Genomic DNA, 15,454 nt, shown 5'->3' on the forward strand with positions numbered 1-15,454 from the left:
GAGAGAGAGAGAGAGAGAGAGAGAGAGAGGGAGAAATAGAGAGAGACGGACAGAAAGCGAGCGCAGGTCCGCTTCTGACAGCTGCTCGTCGGGCGGACGAGAGGAGAAGAGGAAGCCAATTACTCGTGTGGGGAGCCCAACAGCGGGAAGCGGTGGACCAGGGGCTGCCTGCGCGGTGGCCGATAACCCTCCCAGTGTCACTGCTCCATGTCAGCCTCCGTTCACACATCACCACGCCTCACATGTCTGCTCTTTATCTGCTGAAATGACAGCCTGGCCACCACCACACACAAACACAAACACACACACACACACACATACACGCACATACAGACACATACAGACAGGGTCCAACAACAACCTTCAAGCTAGGCAGGCCTTCTATAGCAGAGGTAGACGGGAATTAGGAGAGGAAGAGAGGCGCAGGGCAGCTGATACACACACACACGCACACCAATATACACCCTCAAAGGACTGAGAGGAGGAAAAGACTACAGTTTGATGAAGGATTCAAAACATATCCTTGCCCTGTCAAGACGATGTGTCAGCTAAACTTTACTGACTCACCTCTACAGTGCTTCAGTATGGAGGATGCAGTGTGAATAATGTGTGTCTCATTACGAAATGTACTGCTGAAGTCAAACGTGCTGACTTTTCACGTCTCAGGCTCTCTGCTCAGCAGTTTATTCCCTGTCTGGTAGGAAATGAAAACGATACATTATTTTTGCCCCGACCACCTACTGTAGGACTGTATGTCTGGGAATCAAGGCAGGGATCAAATCAACAACGTTAATAAATGTAACCCTTTCTGTGAAGTCAGACTTCGTACCACTATATCTGTGGTGTTGCAAGCAGTTCATTCATTTCCCAGCCTATTCAACACTATTATTGTTGTTCTAGACAGGCTGTATTTACAGTGATGACTGTATCATTTGCTTCTGCAGTATGTATGTAACTATCATTTGAAAAGCAGTGATCTGTTCTCAAGTACTGATGGGTGACAAATTGCTCCAGTGCTGCACATAGAAGATTCTCAGTTTCCTATTACGATGGCGGGTTTCGTTTTACTGCAAAGACATTCCGACCCATCTCTGTTGCCTAGTTACTCGGTAACAGCTGCGGAGGCGCGCGCTCTAAATGAATAATTACAAGAAATTTAGAGTTCAACTTTCAATTGACTTTTGATGCAGGCTATTACTGAGGGCACAGACAATTAAAAGTATCCAACACGTCTCCCATTCACAGCAGTTGGGAACCTAGTCTATTGTGAGCATGTGTGTGCGTGTGCGCGTTCGTGCGCACTGTGTGCGTGTCAGGCAGAGCTAGTGAGACAAGGAGCTAGACAGAGGCACAGCGACATATTCCATGAGCGTGGATGAGTAGCTGGCCAAGTGTCCCCAGTTGGCCAGTGAGCTCCAGAGCTTTGATCTGGCAGGAAGCTATTGCTTAGTATGTATTATTCAAACGGTCATCAGTCTTATGCAGCTCCCTACCCACGCACGGCTCTCTGCATTCATTTTTACATCCGTTATCAGACCCATTACATGCAAATGACTCCACGACTAACTCCGGCACCTATCTATTAATTACAGTGACAGCAACATGTTCGCTGCGGGAGCCATACTGAAATAGTCTTCACCTGGTAGCGAGTTGTGGAACAGAGCAGAGGATAAGAAGGAGAACGGGGGGGGGGGGGGTCAGGAGGGGAAGAGGGATGTGGAGAGTGAAGAGGAGGAGGGTGGAGAGGAGGAGGGGTGGTAGGTGGAGAAGAGGAGAGGAGGAGAAGAAGAGAGGAGGGAGGTGGAGAGAAAAGTGGAGAAGTGTAAGGCTGTCTAAACAAAGAGACTATTTTCCCTTTAATCAAGAATATTCTTTTTTCCATGATTTACAGTTTGGTGTTTCTGATTCATTAATGATAGTGACGGTATGAGAGAGACAGAAAAGGCAGGAGAGATAAAGGATGACATGTTGCAAATGGAATCGAACCCTGGGCCACTACAATAAGGCCTCAACCTTTGTGGTAGACATTTTCACTCGTTGAACCAACCAGGTTCAACGAGTCCCATATAGACGCCCCATATAGAACATTCTTACTGTGAAGTGGGCACTTCCAATCCCAAATGATTACATTGCCATTGCCAAAATGTAAATCCATTTTAGATGAAAAGTGGAGAAAGAAATCTAGAAAGTGCAATTGAACATATTCAAATGAGTTGGAGTGAGAATAGAGCTCATGGCTTTCAGAGTAGAGCAACTCCTGTTGTGCCCTCGAGTTCCCGTCAGCGGAATATTTGGGGAGAAGAACAGGTGTTGCGGTAAAAAGCTCAAGCAAATGTTGAAAAGCATGAGGCAAAGCTAATAAATAATGCAAATCCCTTTCCAGATGCCTTTCACATATACAGGCAGCTCAGAGACGGGGGCCGCGCCCGCGCCTCGTGGCTATAGCATGATGACTGAGAAGCACATGAACAGGACACACCCACGGGAGTCCACACCAGGTGGGGGGTTTCCACGACTGCTCTCATGCTTGTTTCTATGACAACTACCCCAATAAGCACCCCCTCGAAGCACCCCCTCGAGAGGGGTGCTGAACGCGCCAGCCGGGCGTCAGAGGAGCTGAGTCACCCTGAGGGGAGGGGTGGGGTGAGGCCCCCCCCATTTGCCTCCCTGAACGTGAAACCACCACAGACAAGAGGGCAGCTCTCCGCCTTAATGACACCACTGAGCTCACTGCCACAATAGGCCTCCTATGGGAAGCCTGTCATTACAGTTATGTTGATTATAGAGAGAGGGAGAGAGAGAGAGAGAGAGAGAGAGGAGAGGAGAGAGGAGAGAGAGAGAGAGAGATGAGGAGAGGAGAGAGGAGAGAGAGGAGAGAGAGAGAGAGAGGGAGGAGAGAGAGAGAGAGAGAGAGAGAGGGAGAGAGAGAGAGAGAGAGAGAGAGGAGAGGAGAGAGAGGAGAGAGAGAGAGAGAGAGAGAGAGAGAGAGAGAGAGAGGAGAGAGAGGAAGAGAGAGAGAGAGAGAGAGAGAGAGAGACAGACAGAGAGAGAGAGGAGAGAGAGAGAGAGAGGAGAGAGAGAGGAGAGAGAGAGAGGAGAGAGAGAGAGCGCACAGAGAGACGCTGCTGGATATGAATGTCAGGGCATAGGGAGCCTTTCACTGAGCCGGGGAGACACGACACAATGCTGCCGATTGATCTCGACAGGGTGAAAGAGAAAGCCCTGTTGAATCCCTCCAGTTGCAAGGCCTCCACAGAAACCAATCAACCCACTCACAAAGGGTTTCATTTCCTTTTTCCGATCCGTTTTTTCCCCTCAACATTTCTATCTGCTTCCAAGGAGGCCCGATGTGCAACGATCCCGGTAACCCTGCCCTTTTGAAGGAAGTGATTAGAAAACCTGTTTTTTCCTGTCGTTTTTCTTTTTTACAAACACATGAAAATCAGGGTCTTTCTCTCTAATCAGGCTACTGCTTGGCAGCACAATAAGCCAATCAGTGCAGGCAGCTCACATCCTGTATGTATGATCAGCTCTGGCAGTCACCATTTCAGACCAGCAGGTGAGTCCAGATGATCAAGAAGACTATACACCATGTTCCTCTAAAAGAATGGATGGGGTGAACATGGTTGAGGGGCCAAACCTTCATGGACTGTGTGACAGACAGAAGCAAAGGGGTTTGGCGTAACCCCCCTTTCTTCTCCTAATCCTTTATTCTCACTTCCAACAATAGGCCGTTGGACTATTTGCTCGGAGGGTTCGCATTTTTCGCTGCAATCCGATGGGTAATAGTTGGATAACAAGCTTGGCAATATCAGACGGCTCCAGGTAAAAGTTTCATTTGACAGTTCCTGTCTGTCAAACACAGAGAGAAAAAATATATATATATACAGAGAGACAGAGAGAGAGAGAGGGGGAGAGGATCTGGCCTTATCACTCACTACTGAATACTGTATCTCCTGAATCTAACCAGCTACCGATTCAGTGTTGGAACATGTCATGTCTCCCCGCTGAGCTCAACACTCATTTTTCTTTCTCTTTTTATCTTTTCCATTCCCTCCCTTCAGTTCATGCTCTTGTGAAAGCCCCCATATTTAATTAGAACCCATTCAACCAGCCCAGATATACACAGAAGCAGAGAACAGGATGACTTTGAGTCTGATAACAACAAGTGGACCCAAAATAACCCTCTCTCCCAAACGGCCCCACCCACATTCTGTTCCGGGACGTCATACTGACCAGCCACAGTTGTAGTTTCTTTCTACCGAAGCAATATAACGTTTGTTTCCACAAACAGCTAAACCTGAAAACAAATGCTAACATCACAGACTTCTAATGACCCTTTTTAAATCCCATTATCATAGCTAATGAATTCCCAGTCTGCTTGGCAAATTTACGCATTAAATAGTCCCAGGACAGCACAAGGCACTGTGGTTTCTTAGTGCTGAAGGCGAGAGACGAAAAATCCTGGCAAGGTTGTCTTATTATTACACCTCTACATCAAAGACTTCATTGGCCCTAGAACGCCAATGCAAATGAGAGCGAGAGTCGTACTGGAATGGGAAGGAATCGTTCTGCTAATGTGCCATTTAAATGCAAAGAGCCATTTCGCCACTGCTAGTTAGTTCTTGTACTCTGGAGCCTGGATCATCAAAGCGGGCGAAGTGAAGGGGACGTCCTGCATTCAAACCACAGGGCGGGGAGAACAGGGGTGGTGGGGTGGAAAGAGGAGGTGGGGTGAGGGAGGGAGGGAGGGTGTGACACACACCATGTCCGTTTGAAGTCCCACTGAGGGAAATGAGAAAAGAGACCACTGTCATGTCTGGACCTCCCCCCCTACAGACGCCCTCAGTGGGGGAGGAGGACCCTTCAGTGGCCCCCAGTGCCATGCTGGAGGCCCCGGATGAGTGACTTCTGTGACCACAAGCTGACAGATGTCGAACAAGCATTTACTGTATGGACAATCTCCTGCCCGGACTGCCGAAGCCACTGAAGCACATTCGGACACGACCACAGCACTTTCACAGGCCTCCAGTCTCATAAACCCTGCAATGCAGATCACCGGCTTCTTGTTAGCTGCAGTACGTACTCCACAGTCCCTGGGGAAATACTTCCTGAAGACCCTGACATCCTGAAAGTGTTCACCATCACACACCTCATCAGTCACAGAAATCACAAGTCAGCTACATTCTGATATTTAATAATCCACTTTCTGTTTTGGAGGATGCACTCGACAGCAGGGAGTGAAGCTGGGATGGTGGACAGGAGACACAGTAGAGAGATGGGACAGTAGAGAGTAGAGGCAGTGGAGAGTAGAGGCAGTACAGAGTAGAGAAGAGGCAGTGGCGAGCAGAGGCAGTGGAGAGTAGAGGCAGAAGAGAGTAGAGGCAGTAGAGAGTAGAGGCAGTAGAGAGTAGAGGCAGTAGAGAGAAGTCTGTAGAACTGCAGCATGATGCCTATGTGGTTGCAGTCCTTCCATGTCATTGTTATTCTGGAGGTTTCTGGATTGCAATCAATACTATCGAGCCACTGGTGCCCAATAAACTAAGCTGTTGTCTCAATTGGAGTCTCTTTAGCAGCTCTGAAGGAATTTAGACTCCTTCAAGAAGTTCTTGGTTGGATGAGCACTTACTGTACAGTAGCAACAAAAAAATCAATTTGTAGCTAAGGGCTGCACTGTCCAGTACTGAGGCCTAGGATTTGAACTGTGCACAATTATACAATGAATGGCTCACCAAGCATAATAGACCCCTTTGTTTAAACATTCATCTGTTCAAGAGAAGGGCAGGTATACCAGTATGTGATTAACAATGAGGAGGGCGAAAATCAATTTTAATTCCATATCTTGTTCTTGAATTGATCCCAGCTCTTAAAGGTATCCTTCTTACAATATATGTTGGTGAAATATGATGTACATAAATGTATCTGAGAGCCCTGGATGTTCATTCTGCAAAGAGATATGGGTTTGTAACTGTATAAAGTAAACCACATTAAGTAGACCACACTTGCATGAAGAGTAATGCACGCCTGTCCGAAAATGCCTGAGACAAGAGGTTTTGAAAGCACAACACTTGGGAGCTTGCGTTCAGGAGCTTTGAGATAAAAGGTGTCCTGTGTTGTGTTGTTTCCTGTGCGCCCTGAGGAACATCAGGAAGCGTAATCAGCAGTGACCTGAGCTGCACACCACCAATCCCAGGAAGGGAGTCAACACAGTCAATAAGCCTCCAGAGGGGCGTTCCCAAACCAGAGGAACAAGTGTTTGATAAGGGCAGATGAATAATGCAGCCCGGAACGTCTGCGGGCCACTCTTCCGCTGCAGTGCCTCACGTGCCCCCCCCCTCCCTCCCTCCCTCCCCTCCCACCCCCCTTCTCCCGCTTCCATACTTTCACAAATTACCCCCGTTCGTCTGCGCCAGCAAATATTCCAACACGCGCCGTCTGACCCGCCGTGCAAGTTCTTGGTTCTTGGGGGCGCGTGGCAGAGGCCCAGCATGTCAGAGGCCCAGCGTGTCTGAGCGGGCGCAGGGGGCGTTCAGAAAACATGCGTGTAGCTTGTCTGCGCAGGAAGAGGCTGCGGCCGCCTGTGGAGCTATGACTAACTCACATAGATGGAAAAACTCCCAGGGACCCCCTGGGGAGACCACCTGGTGCTGCAGGGATGATTGGAACCCGGTCGAAAGTAATGGAAATGTTAGGCCATATTTGCTTCAGTTGTTCCAGACCTCATGCTAAAATCTCGCCAGGCATGGAATTTGCATGCTAAAATGGACATTACGATTCGGGTGGTAAGGCATAACCACGTCAGCACTGTAGCATTGTTATATTTACTCGGGGAGATGGTTAACACTTCCTCGTGAAGAGACTGATGGTGTGTGAGGGCAGAGGGATGGTGTGGACAGAGTCAGTGGAGCTCACCTCGTAGAAGGTCTGGGGTGGTGTTTAGCCAGCTCAAGGATCTTATGAGCTGCCAGTCAAAGTCATCCTCTTGACCTTGTCTGTAGTCACACAGGCTTGGGTCAGCATCCTCCTCAAACGTACAGCCGGCTGTGGACAAGAGAACAAAGAGATGGTCGATTGAGGGGCGGGAAATGAATTATCATCAAATTCTATAACTCACAACATTTCTTTGTTGTGTTTTTTTCCCCCTAGTTACACAAGAGGAAATTGCCACTGAAGATGGAATTAACAGCCATCTTAACAACACAGGGGGTGTAATACCAGTTTTCTGAAAAGACCTTTACAGGCTTTCATAGAAGCCATTATACATCAAAACCCGTAGAATCCTTTTAGCAAATGTCTCCCCTCGGGTAGGAAAATTACACCTGTGGTAACTAGGTTTGTGGTACTGTGTGAATCTGGGCATGTCCGCTATGTCGGACTCTACAGTCATTTCGCTCAATTAGAGCACTGTAGGGAGGAGATGACAGGCCCTCCTCTGGTCACTAACACAGCCCGAGATGATGGGCAGCACAGCCAGGGTGGTGAGAGCAGTAACATCAGGGCTTTTAAGCCTGTGAAGGTTATCAACCCTCTCTGGCATCTCCACTACCGCCCACAAACTAGGCCTAACACTGGCACCCTCCTCAAACGACCTTGCATGCCATTATCCTTCATCCACCGAAATAATAAATGACACATTTCAGAGAATGTGAGATATCTTTGTCATTTGCACCCCAAATGAGAGGACAATTTGTCCATCGCGCAGACGGAGCTGTTGGATGTTCCTCGTCAACAGACTGCAGTGTATGTCCTTGGGTTAATCCTCCAAGCTGGCAAATCCTCCATGTGCCCCTCTAGAGGATGTGTGGGGCTATAAGTGTTCATCCAGCTCCATAGTCTCATCAGTTCAGCTGAGCCAGAGAGAGCAGCAGGGGGAAGGGGGCACTCGGCTGAGCAGCGTCACTGTCCTGGTGGGGGGGCCGAGCCAATCACCAGCACACACACACATACATACAGACTCACTCCCCTTTCACATGCTCTACCATGTCATGACTTCAAAGGAGCGGCTGTCGCTCAGTGTGGCCCTGGTGCGCCAGGAAGGCCGTGTGACCCTGTGTAGCTGTGGTCCCAGGACCCTCTCTGCTAAGTGATCCCATTAAGGCTTGGCAGAGCCGTGCTGGTGTTAAAGAGCCACTCTGACTCCATGCCAGGCCTTGCTTACGAGCCCCGCGCTTGGGACACAGACCTCGACGCTGCTCACCCAGTTTTGTTTGGAACCCTCCATCTGTTTTCTTTATTAATGCACGCTAACTCTTTAGCTTTGAAACATTGCACATCACACACTCCCTGCACAGTAAAACAGGCAAACTGCTCTCCCTTCGGGTGGCAACTCGGCTAATTCTGGACTGGCATATTTGCCCGCTCCTGCTGAAAAACAAATCCCACCCAAATCCCGCAGCACGTGTCACCCTGTCGGTGTCCTAATCTTCCCTCTCCTCCCTGTGCCCCCTCAGCCACCTCCTGAAGCATGCCTGGGTGTTTCCGGGTGTGTAAGCAGATCAGTGCTTTTAATTGCCTTGGATCTGAGGGCTTGTTGTCATGCAATGGTTGGGCCAAGCTGGTGGGGAGGGGGTGGGGGTGGGGCTGAGAGGGGAAGCGGACTCAGGCTCCTCTGGCATGCCCAAGCCCTCGGTTTCAGGAGGAAATGTCACCATCAGACATGTTCCACTGATTTCCCTCATTAAGACTCATCCTTCCCATGCTCCTTTGCGTCTAGCACGCGTTCCTCTCTGTGACTAAATGAGCTTTTGAGGGAACATGAGGGCAAGCCCATGTAATTGAAAAAGCTATTCATACTTGTGAGTATCTCTGATGTGTGTGAGTGTGTGTGTACACAGATGTGGTATGTAGGTGTGTGCGTGTGTATTTCTGGTGTATATTTGTGCCTGTGTATATTCCTGGTATGTGTGTATGTGCAAGCGTGCACACTATTTTCCATCTAATGAAGTCATAATGGCTTCCGCTGTCATTCCTTCACAAATGGTAAAACAACAGGCCTGGCTTGTCTGGGGCTTTCTCAGCAGGGACGTTTGGAAGGTTCTCCTACTTTGATGTTGGCTCTTAGACCGCGTCTGAGCTGTCCTCCCTCCCGACTCCCTCGTCACCTGTCGCAGCTCCCCACTCTCTCTGCAGTGGCGCGAGGTGCCACATGAAAGCTTTACACGGTAAACCTCGTTTGTACCACTTGCCTCCTCCATTCACTCCTCTCGTTTGCGTTCATCTGACAGTTTGCCATGTGGCTCCCTATTTATAATCCTGTTAAAAAAAAAAGTTTCAAAACGGGGCCCAAAAGAAGACGAAAAACTAAAAGCTCCGGACGTGAATCCCAACACACCAGCGAGTTCATCAAAAAACAGGGGGTTTAGCTTTTGCTGTGACTTAGGAAGCCATTAGGAAGAGACGACCAGGCAATTCTGTGGCTCAAAGCCGGATACTGCTGAGGCATTAATTGAATCTCATTAGTGGTGTTTGGGCAGGATCACAGTCAGGCAGCGGTTCTGGGGCGGTAATTCAGCCCAGTGTGGGCTGCCTGTTAGGAGGAGGGCTCAGGCCCTGGAGGGAGATAAATGGAGGCAGGTACAGGCCCGGCTAAAAGCAACCCTGATGGAGGCCGACGGCCAGATGCCTTGCCTGACGGTCGGCTTTTTATACCGCTCACCACTGACCTGACTAATGGCTCCAAGACCAGGTGTCATAAATATGTTCCCCTGAAGGGGAAGGGGTGAGGGGCCAGGCTTCTACCAAAGTGTTTATCCCAAAGAGAGGCAGATCAATCAGAAGAGAGAGGGATCAACCACCCAGGGAAGGGTGGAGGTTTTCTTGTGTGGGAGAGATCAAGAGAGGAATGGAAGTCGGAGGGGGAGCGGGAGGGAGGGGATGTAGGGAGGGAGGGAGTCAGGGATATATGGAAGGAGGGATGGAGGGATATATGGAGAGGGGGGAGGGATATATGGAGGGGGGGAGGGATATATGGAGGGAGGGACCTGGAGGAAATCAGAGAAGCTGCAGAAGCAGTCCACTCCCACTGGCCCTTCTCTAATCAGACTTCTTTCAAAGGAGGAAGTGGAGGAGGACAGGAAGTAAAGAGGAGGAAGACAGGAGGACGTGCCAGGGGGGACTTCCCGAGCGCTCTCACTCAGGTTCCTCAGGTGGAGATAAAGCGCTGTTGCTCTGTGATTTGCATTGAGGCAAGGAGGGCCCATTTATCAGCACTGACAGGTTTACTTATTCAGGGAGGAGGGGAGGGGATGAGTGGAGGGGATGAGTGGAGCGAATGAGGGGGAGCGGATGAAGGGAACGAAGCAGCCGTGCAACTCATCAATACTGGGCCGGCATTGGAGTCATCCCAGGGCCTCTTTACAGTTCATCAATAACCCCCACCACTGCATCCATCTTCATAGACCTGAACCCCCAGAGGCCAGTAGGACAAGCAGAAGATGGACAAGAACCAGGCTGGTTCTTGCAACTGGCTCGGGAGAGGAAGAGAGGCGTATGGAGAAGGAAAAGAGGGAGGAGAGATAAGGTGAAGGAAGAGAAGGAGGAGCATGAAAAAAACATAGTCTCTTGGGAACCTTCAGTAGCGCACCACATTCTCAGACCTGGATGAGTCAAAGAATAACATTGTACTAAACACAAGCATGTATGGGTATACAGCAAAAAAAGGATTTAAAGGATTTATAATTGTCATTTGGAAAATCTATGCTTCCCAGTTCCATAATAATGTTGTGATTGATGCTGCCAATCCTCTCTCGACCTTTTCGGGACAAACCCAAGGGAAAAGCTGTGTCTATGCCTATGGATGTACTTCCTCAGATACATCTGCAATTATTACACTCGATCTTTTCCTCTCACTCTCTCACTCTTTATCAAGACTCTCTCACACTCTCTCACTATCTATCCCACCCCCCCACCCCTTCTGCCCCTCTCTCTCTCTCTCTCTCTCTCTCTCTCTCTCTCTCTCTCTCTCTCTCTCTCTCTCTCTCTCTCTCTCTCTCTCTCTCTCTCTCTCTCTCTCTCTCTCTCTCTCTCTCTCTCTCTGCGTAACTCGATGGGCCTGGAGTTTGCGAGGGCCTGTGAGGGGGCGTGATAAGCGTCAGGGTGTCACAGTCTAATTTCTCTCTGACCATATGCTGCACCAGCCGCACGGGGGATGGGAGAGGAAAGCAAGATTGGCACCGGGGGGCATTGGCTGTTGTGTGAAATTGTTTCATTACCGATCCCACTCTAGGTCCTATCCGTACCCACAAACCCACAAATGGTGAGCGAAGGGAATGAGAGGGGGAAGAATAGAGGGGGAGAGGGAAAAAGGGGAGAAAGAAAGACAGTTAGCCCAAATAAGAGATGAGATGAGAAAGAGAGCTAAAGAGAAGATTCCATTCCCCTAATAGAATACTATTAAGAGTCTAGCTACACCAATTACCACAGTCGACAGTTTGTTTTTGGGGGGGTGAGCATAAAGGCCGGTCCCCATTGTGGACAGGGCAGATACTCATTTTCATTAGCAGAGCTCATTTTCGTCTTTTCATTTCCTTTCACACAGTCACATCAATTTGTGCGCCTGTCTGCAGCAATCTGAAAGCCCTCTCCAGGACCCATCAGATGTGCTTAACAACTTAAAGCTATTGTTGGAGATGACAGGGACAGGGAGACCCGTGAAAGGAGAGTGATGAATAAATGCAGACCATGTCACGCTAGGCACCAATCAGTCTACTTATGCGGAGAAGCGTGCCTTTGTTCCGCACCTGTGCCTGCCCTCCCCGCCCGGCTCGACTCGGTCGAGAGAGGAGAGGAACGTGCCAGATCCACTCACCTATATGGAAACACGGCCTCATCAAGTGCTCTGGATGAGACCAGCATGAGCGGAGAAGAGCAGTTGTAAGGTGGCTAAGTGGTGAAAGGGGTTATGTGGATGCATGTTGGTCTTGTGACGGAGATAGACAGAGATAGCTAATTGTACACTGGCGCTACACAGGCTCAAAGCTTGAGTATGTAGCTTGAGCTTCATACTCGAACAATTTTATGTGAGTATGAATATGTTCCAAATGCCACATGTGCTGCACTCTTCTAAACTGATATGCTGTAATAAAAACCTATAAATTAAATTAAATAAAATTCTGAGACTGCATAATATTCAGTAAATGTTTACCCATTGCATAATACTAGCAAAATAACTAAATTGCCTGGGGCATGAATATTTATGAATATATTCCATGCAATCACAGGGTGAACATAAAACATTCCGAAATGTTCCAAGCAGACTCAGTCCAGTCATGTGAAGCAGAAGAGACCCACTCGCATTGATAACACCCTGTCCTGTTAAACCCTCTTCTGCCATTTCATGCCCAGGTCTTCGTCCCAGTGTGTGGATTTGGGGGACCGGCACGGTAGCTTGGGATGTTCCTGTGGAGACTTCTTTATTTCCTGCCCCACCCCCCCACCCCCATCGCTAAGACGCATCTAGGGTGGGGAGCCATGAGGAATATCAAGTGACCAGACGTAGGGCCAAGATGGAACCCTCTTGGTCCCAGCTCTCTGGGCCTGACTGAGGCACCTGCCATGGTCCTCTCCAGGGCCCCCAGGCCAGCTGCGGGGTCCTGACCTCCATTACTGTGACATGGACCCCACCGGTCAACCCCCTGAACACACACACACACAGACGCTCAAGCCCTGAGGCATATGGTGACGGCACACATCTATACTAAACTGTCGTAGATTCTGTAAACATGGGAAAACAGTGAGACCACTGATCAACATCATGGCTCTCTCCCTCTCACACACAGACACACACACACACAAGAGAACACACGTGCATATCATACATGTACACTCACAGTATCACACACCAGCCCACAGTCTCACGCAAATAGAGTGCTAACCCTGTTTAATGGGTACACCATAGAGATAAGTGCGCACCCCTCTGGGAGATCAGTGCGGTCCTTAGAGAGGCAAACTGTCTTTCTTTAGGTTTAATTACAGCACTTACCTCTCACTCATTTACAACAGAGAAGGATGAGAGGGCTTTGATTCCTAGGCCCTGTGGAACACTTGATCTTATCCTTCCGGGGGCATCATCTACGCCCACATCTAGAAGCCGCTTTCTCTCACGCTTCCATTTTTTCCCTCTTTTTCTGTATCTTTCCGAATCAGCCAATGACCAACCAGATGGACACACACACATTCTCTTAAAGCATACATCTACACTTACATAATTTCTGTATTATAAACGTATGACTTGCCAGAAGTGTAAAATGTGTTTAACCGGGACTATTTAATGTAGCACCTGCCTGTGAAACAAACCGTAAAACTAGGTTCAGCTTCAGCAGCGGTAGTTGACCATAATAGTCATTTCAGGCCTGGATAATTACATATCCACACTCTTGACATGATTGTACTAAATTCCTTTAATATACCTTTTAGTGCTGGCTAATTCTAGTACTTTCGAAAATTAGAATGATGGCAGCTGAACAGACAAAAATGATTGAGGTACTTTACCTCTTCATCACAAGAGGAAATAAATTGCATCCTTAAAGAGTTTGAAAAAAAAAAGTTCTGTTCCCTCAAACCAATTTTGTTGACACATTTCAAATTCAACAACAACTCATTCAAACTCACTGGAAGTAGTTCCCCTCAGTCTACTAAAAAATGCACAAAAACAAGAAACTTCTACAGTATGCATACCTTAAATGTTCAGTACCATACATATTCAGCATGGTAATGCGCATTTATTGACTACACAACCATCGGAACAGTGTACAATAAACTACTCCAACAATCAGCATATTGAAGTAATGTCAGATACAGGGCTGTGTAGTAGAATAACAAATAATCCAATAGAATGTAAGAGGCCCATGACGTTCTGATAAGAGCCTATAGTACCATAACTAAAGTTGATCTAAGTCCTTAAGGTCAAGCAGTGTGCAAGCGTGAGGGTGTCGGGTTTCGATCCAGGTGCATGGTCACACCTAGCTAAGAGGAGCATTGTCCCAGGGGATAAGAAAAAGAGATAGAGGATGGTGGAACAAGAGAGGGAAAGAGTTAGAGTTAGAGAGAGAGAGAGAGAGCGAGAGAGAGACAAACAGACAGAGAGAGAGAGAGAGAGAGAGAGAGAGAGAGAGAGAGAGAGAGTGACAAGAAAGGAGAGGAAGAGAGGAGAGGTAGTGAGTGAGTGAGTGAGTGAGTGAGTGAGTGAGTGAGTGAGTGAGTGAGTGAGTGAGTGAGTGAGTGGGAGGGAGGGAGGGAATGTAGTGTGTATGTCGAGAGAGAGAGAGAGAGAGAGAGAGAGAGAGAGAGAGAGAGAGAGAGAGAGAGAGAGAGAGAGAGAGAGACAGAGACAGAGACAGAGACAGAGACAGAGAGAAAGAGGATGCGTGGAGAGCACAGGGGGAGTGTGGCCTGCAGTATCACACAGAGCTGCCTATAATCCACGGGAGCCTTTTGTTGCACACGGCTGATTACAGGCCTTGTGCAGGCAGACTAGGAGACATCAGCCAAACAAATGTGTAATTGTAGCGTCGGGTCTAGACGCCCTGTTCCACCGCATCACCGATCCAATAAACAAAGGTGAGGGAAGTGGGGGGCCACATGGGAGGAGGCATCATTACCTCCACTGGTGGCCCGTTAGGACTGGGGGTGCCTGCGTTTGGTGGGCTGGCCCCGACCCCTACACACGGCCCTGCAGCAACCAAAACACAATGGAGGAGAGGCAGGAGGGTGGGACATCCACCGAGTGATAATAGTGCCAATTAGGAGAGTTCTGAACACCTGGGTTGGTGTCAAAGCTACAGGGACCACACAGAGCTAGGCTGTGCAACAGTTTCTAGATATTAGTGGGTTTGTGTGTGTGTGTCTGAGTGTATTTGTGTGTGTGCATGCGTGGGCAAGTGAAGCAAGATAGAAAGAACGGCAAGAGACGGACAGCATTTTGTCTGATGGTGTGTGTCCGCGTCTGTCTTTGGGGCATCAAGCAAAGGAATGAAAGTTTACGACAGGATGATATCCTTTATGACACTTAAACTGCTGTACATCAGATTTTAATACCGCACATCTATCACTCCAGCCAGACTGACGGGCCCCCTCTGAGAGGGCATCGTCATTAAACATTCCCTCTTTGTAGCTGCTGCCAATATTTTATAACTGGTGTCGTAGACGCTGGGTCACAGTGCAGTGGATCTGGCTTGTTTTGTATTTAACACCACTTGGCATCTGGCATCGACAGAGAAAAAGAATTGATAGAAGGAGTCGTCAAGAAAGAGCATCATCCCGGCCAAGACGTCTCCATCCGCTTATTCCTCATTGAGAATGCAAACACACACACGCGAGCGCCATAGAGGGCAAAGGCAGCACCGCGCACACACACACCCGTAGACGCGAGCCGCGAGATGTGTATTTCCGCGGAGCCGTGACCCTCCACGGTGAGAGGGTGGGCAGCGTGCCAGCCCGCACGCCCCCTTGGGTATGG

General features: G+C 48.8%; 1 protein-coding gene across 1 annotated transcript in view; it reads right to left on the reverse strand.

The window, feature by feature from the left end:
- Positions 1-15,454, reverse strand: part of LOC124467240 (receptor-type tyrosine-protein phosphatase U-like) — a 92,124-nt gene that overhangs the window by 56,758 nt on the left and 19,912 nt on the right. The window contains exon 2 of the mRNA XM_047019439.1: positions 6,913-7,041. Within this exon, the coding sequence (XP_046875395.1) occupies positions 6,913-7,041 (129 nt within the window). The remainder of the gene's footprint in view (positions 1-6,912; positions 7,042-15,454) is intronic.

This window comes from Hypomesus transpacificus, chromosome 4 (genome assembly GCF_021917145.1).
Source record: "Hypomesus transpacificus isolate Combined female chromosome 4, fHypTra1, whole genome shotgun sequence".
Lineage (NCBI taxonomy): Eukaryota > Metazoa > Chordata > Actinopteri > Osmeriformes > Osmeridae > Hypomesus > Hypomesus transpacificus.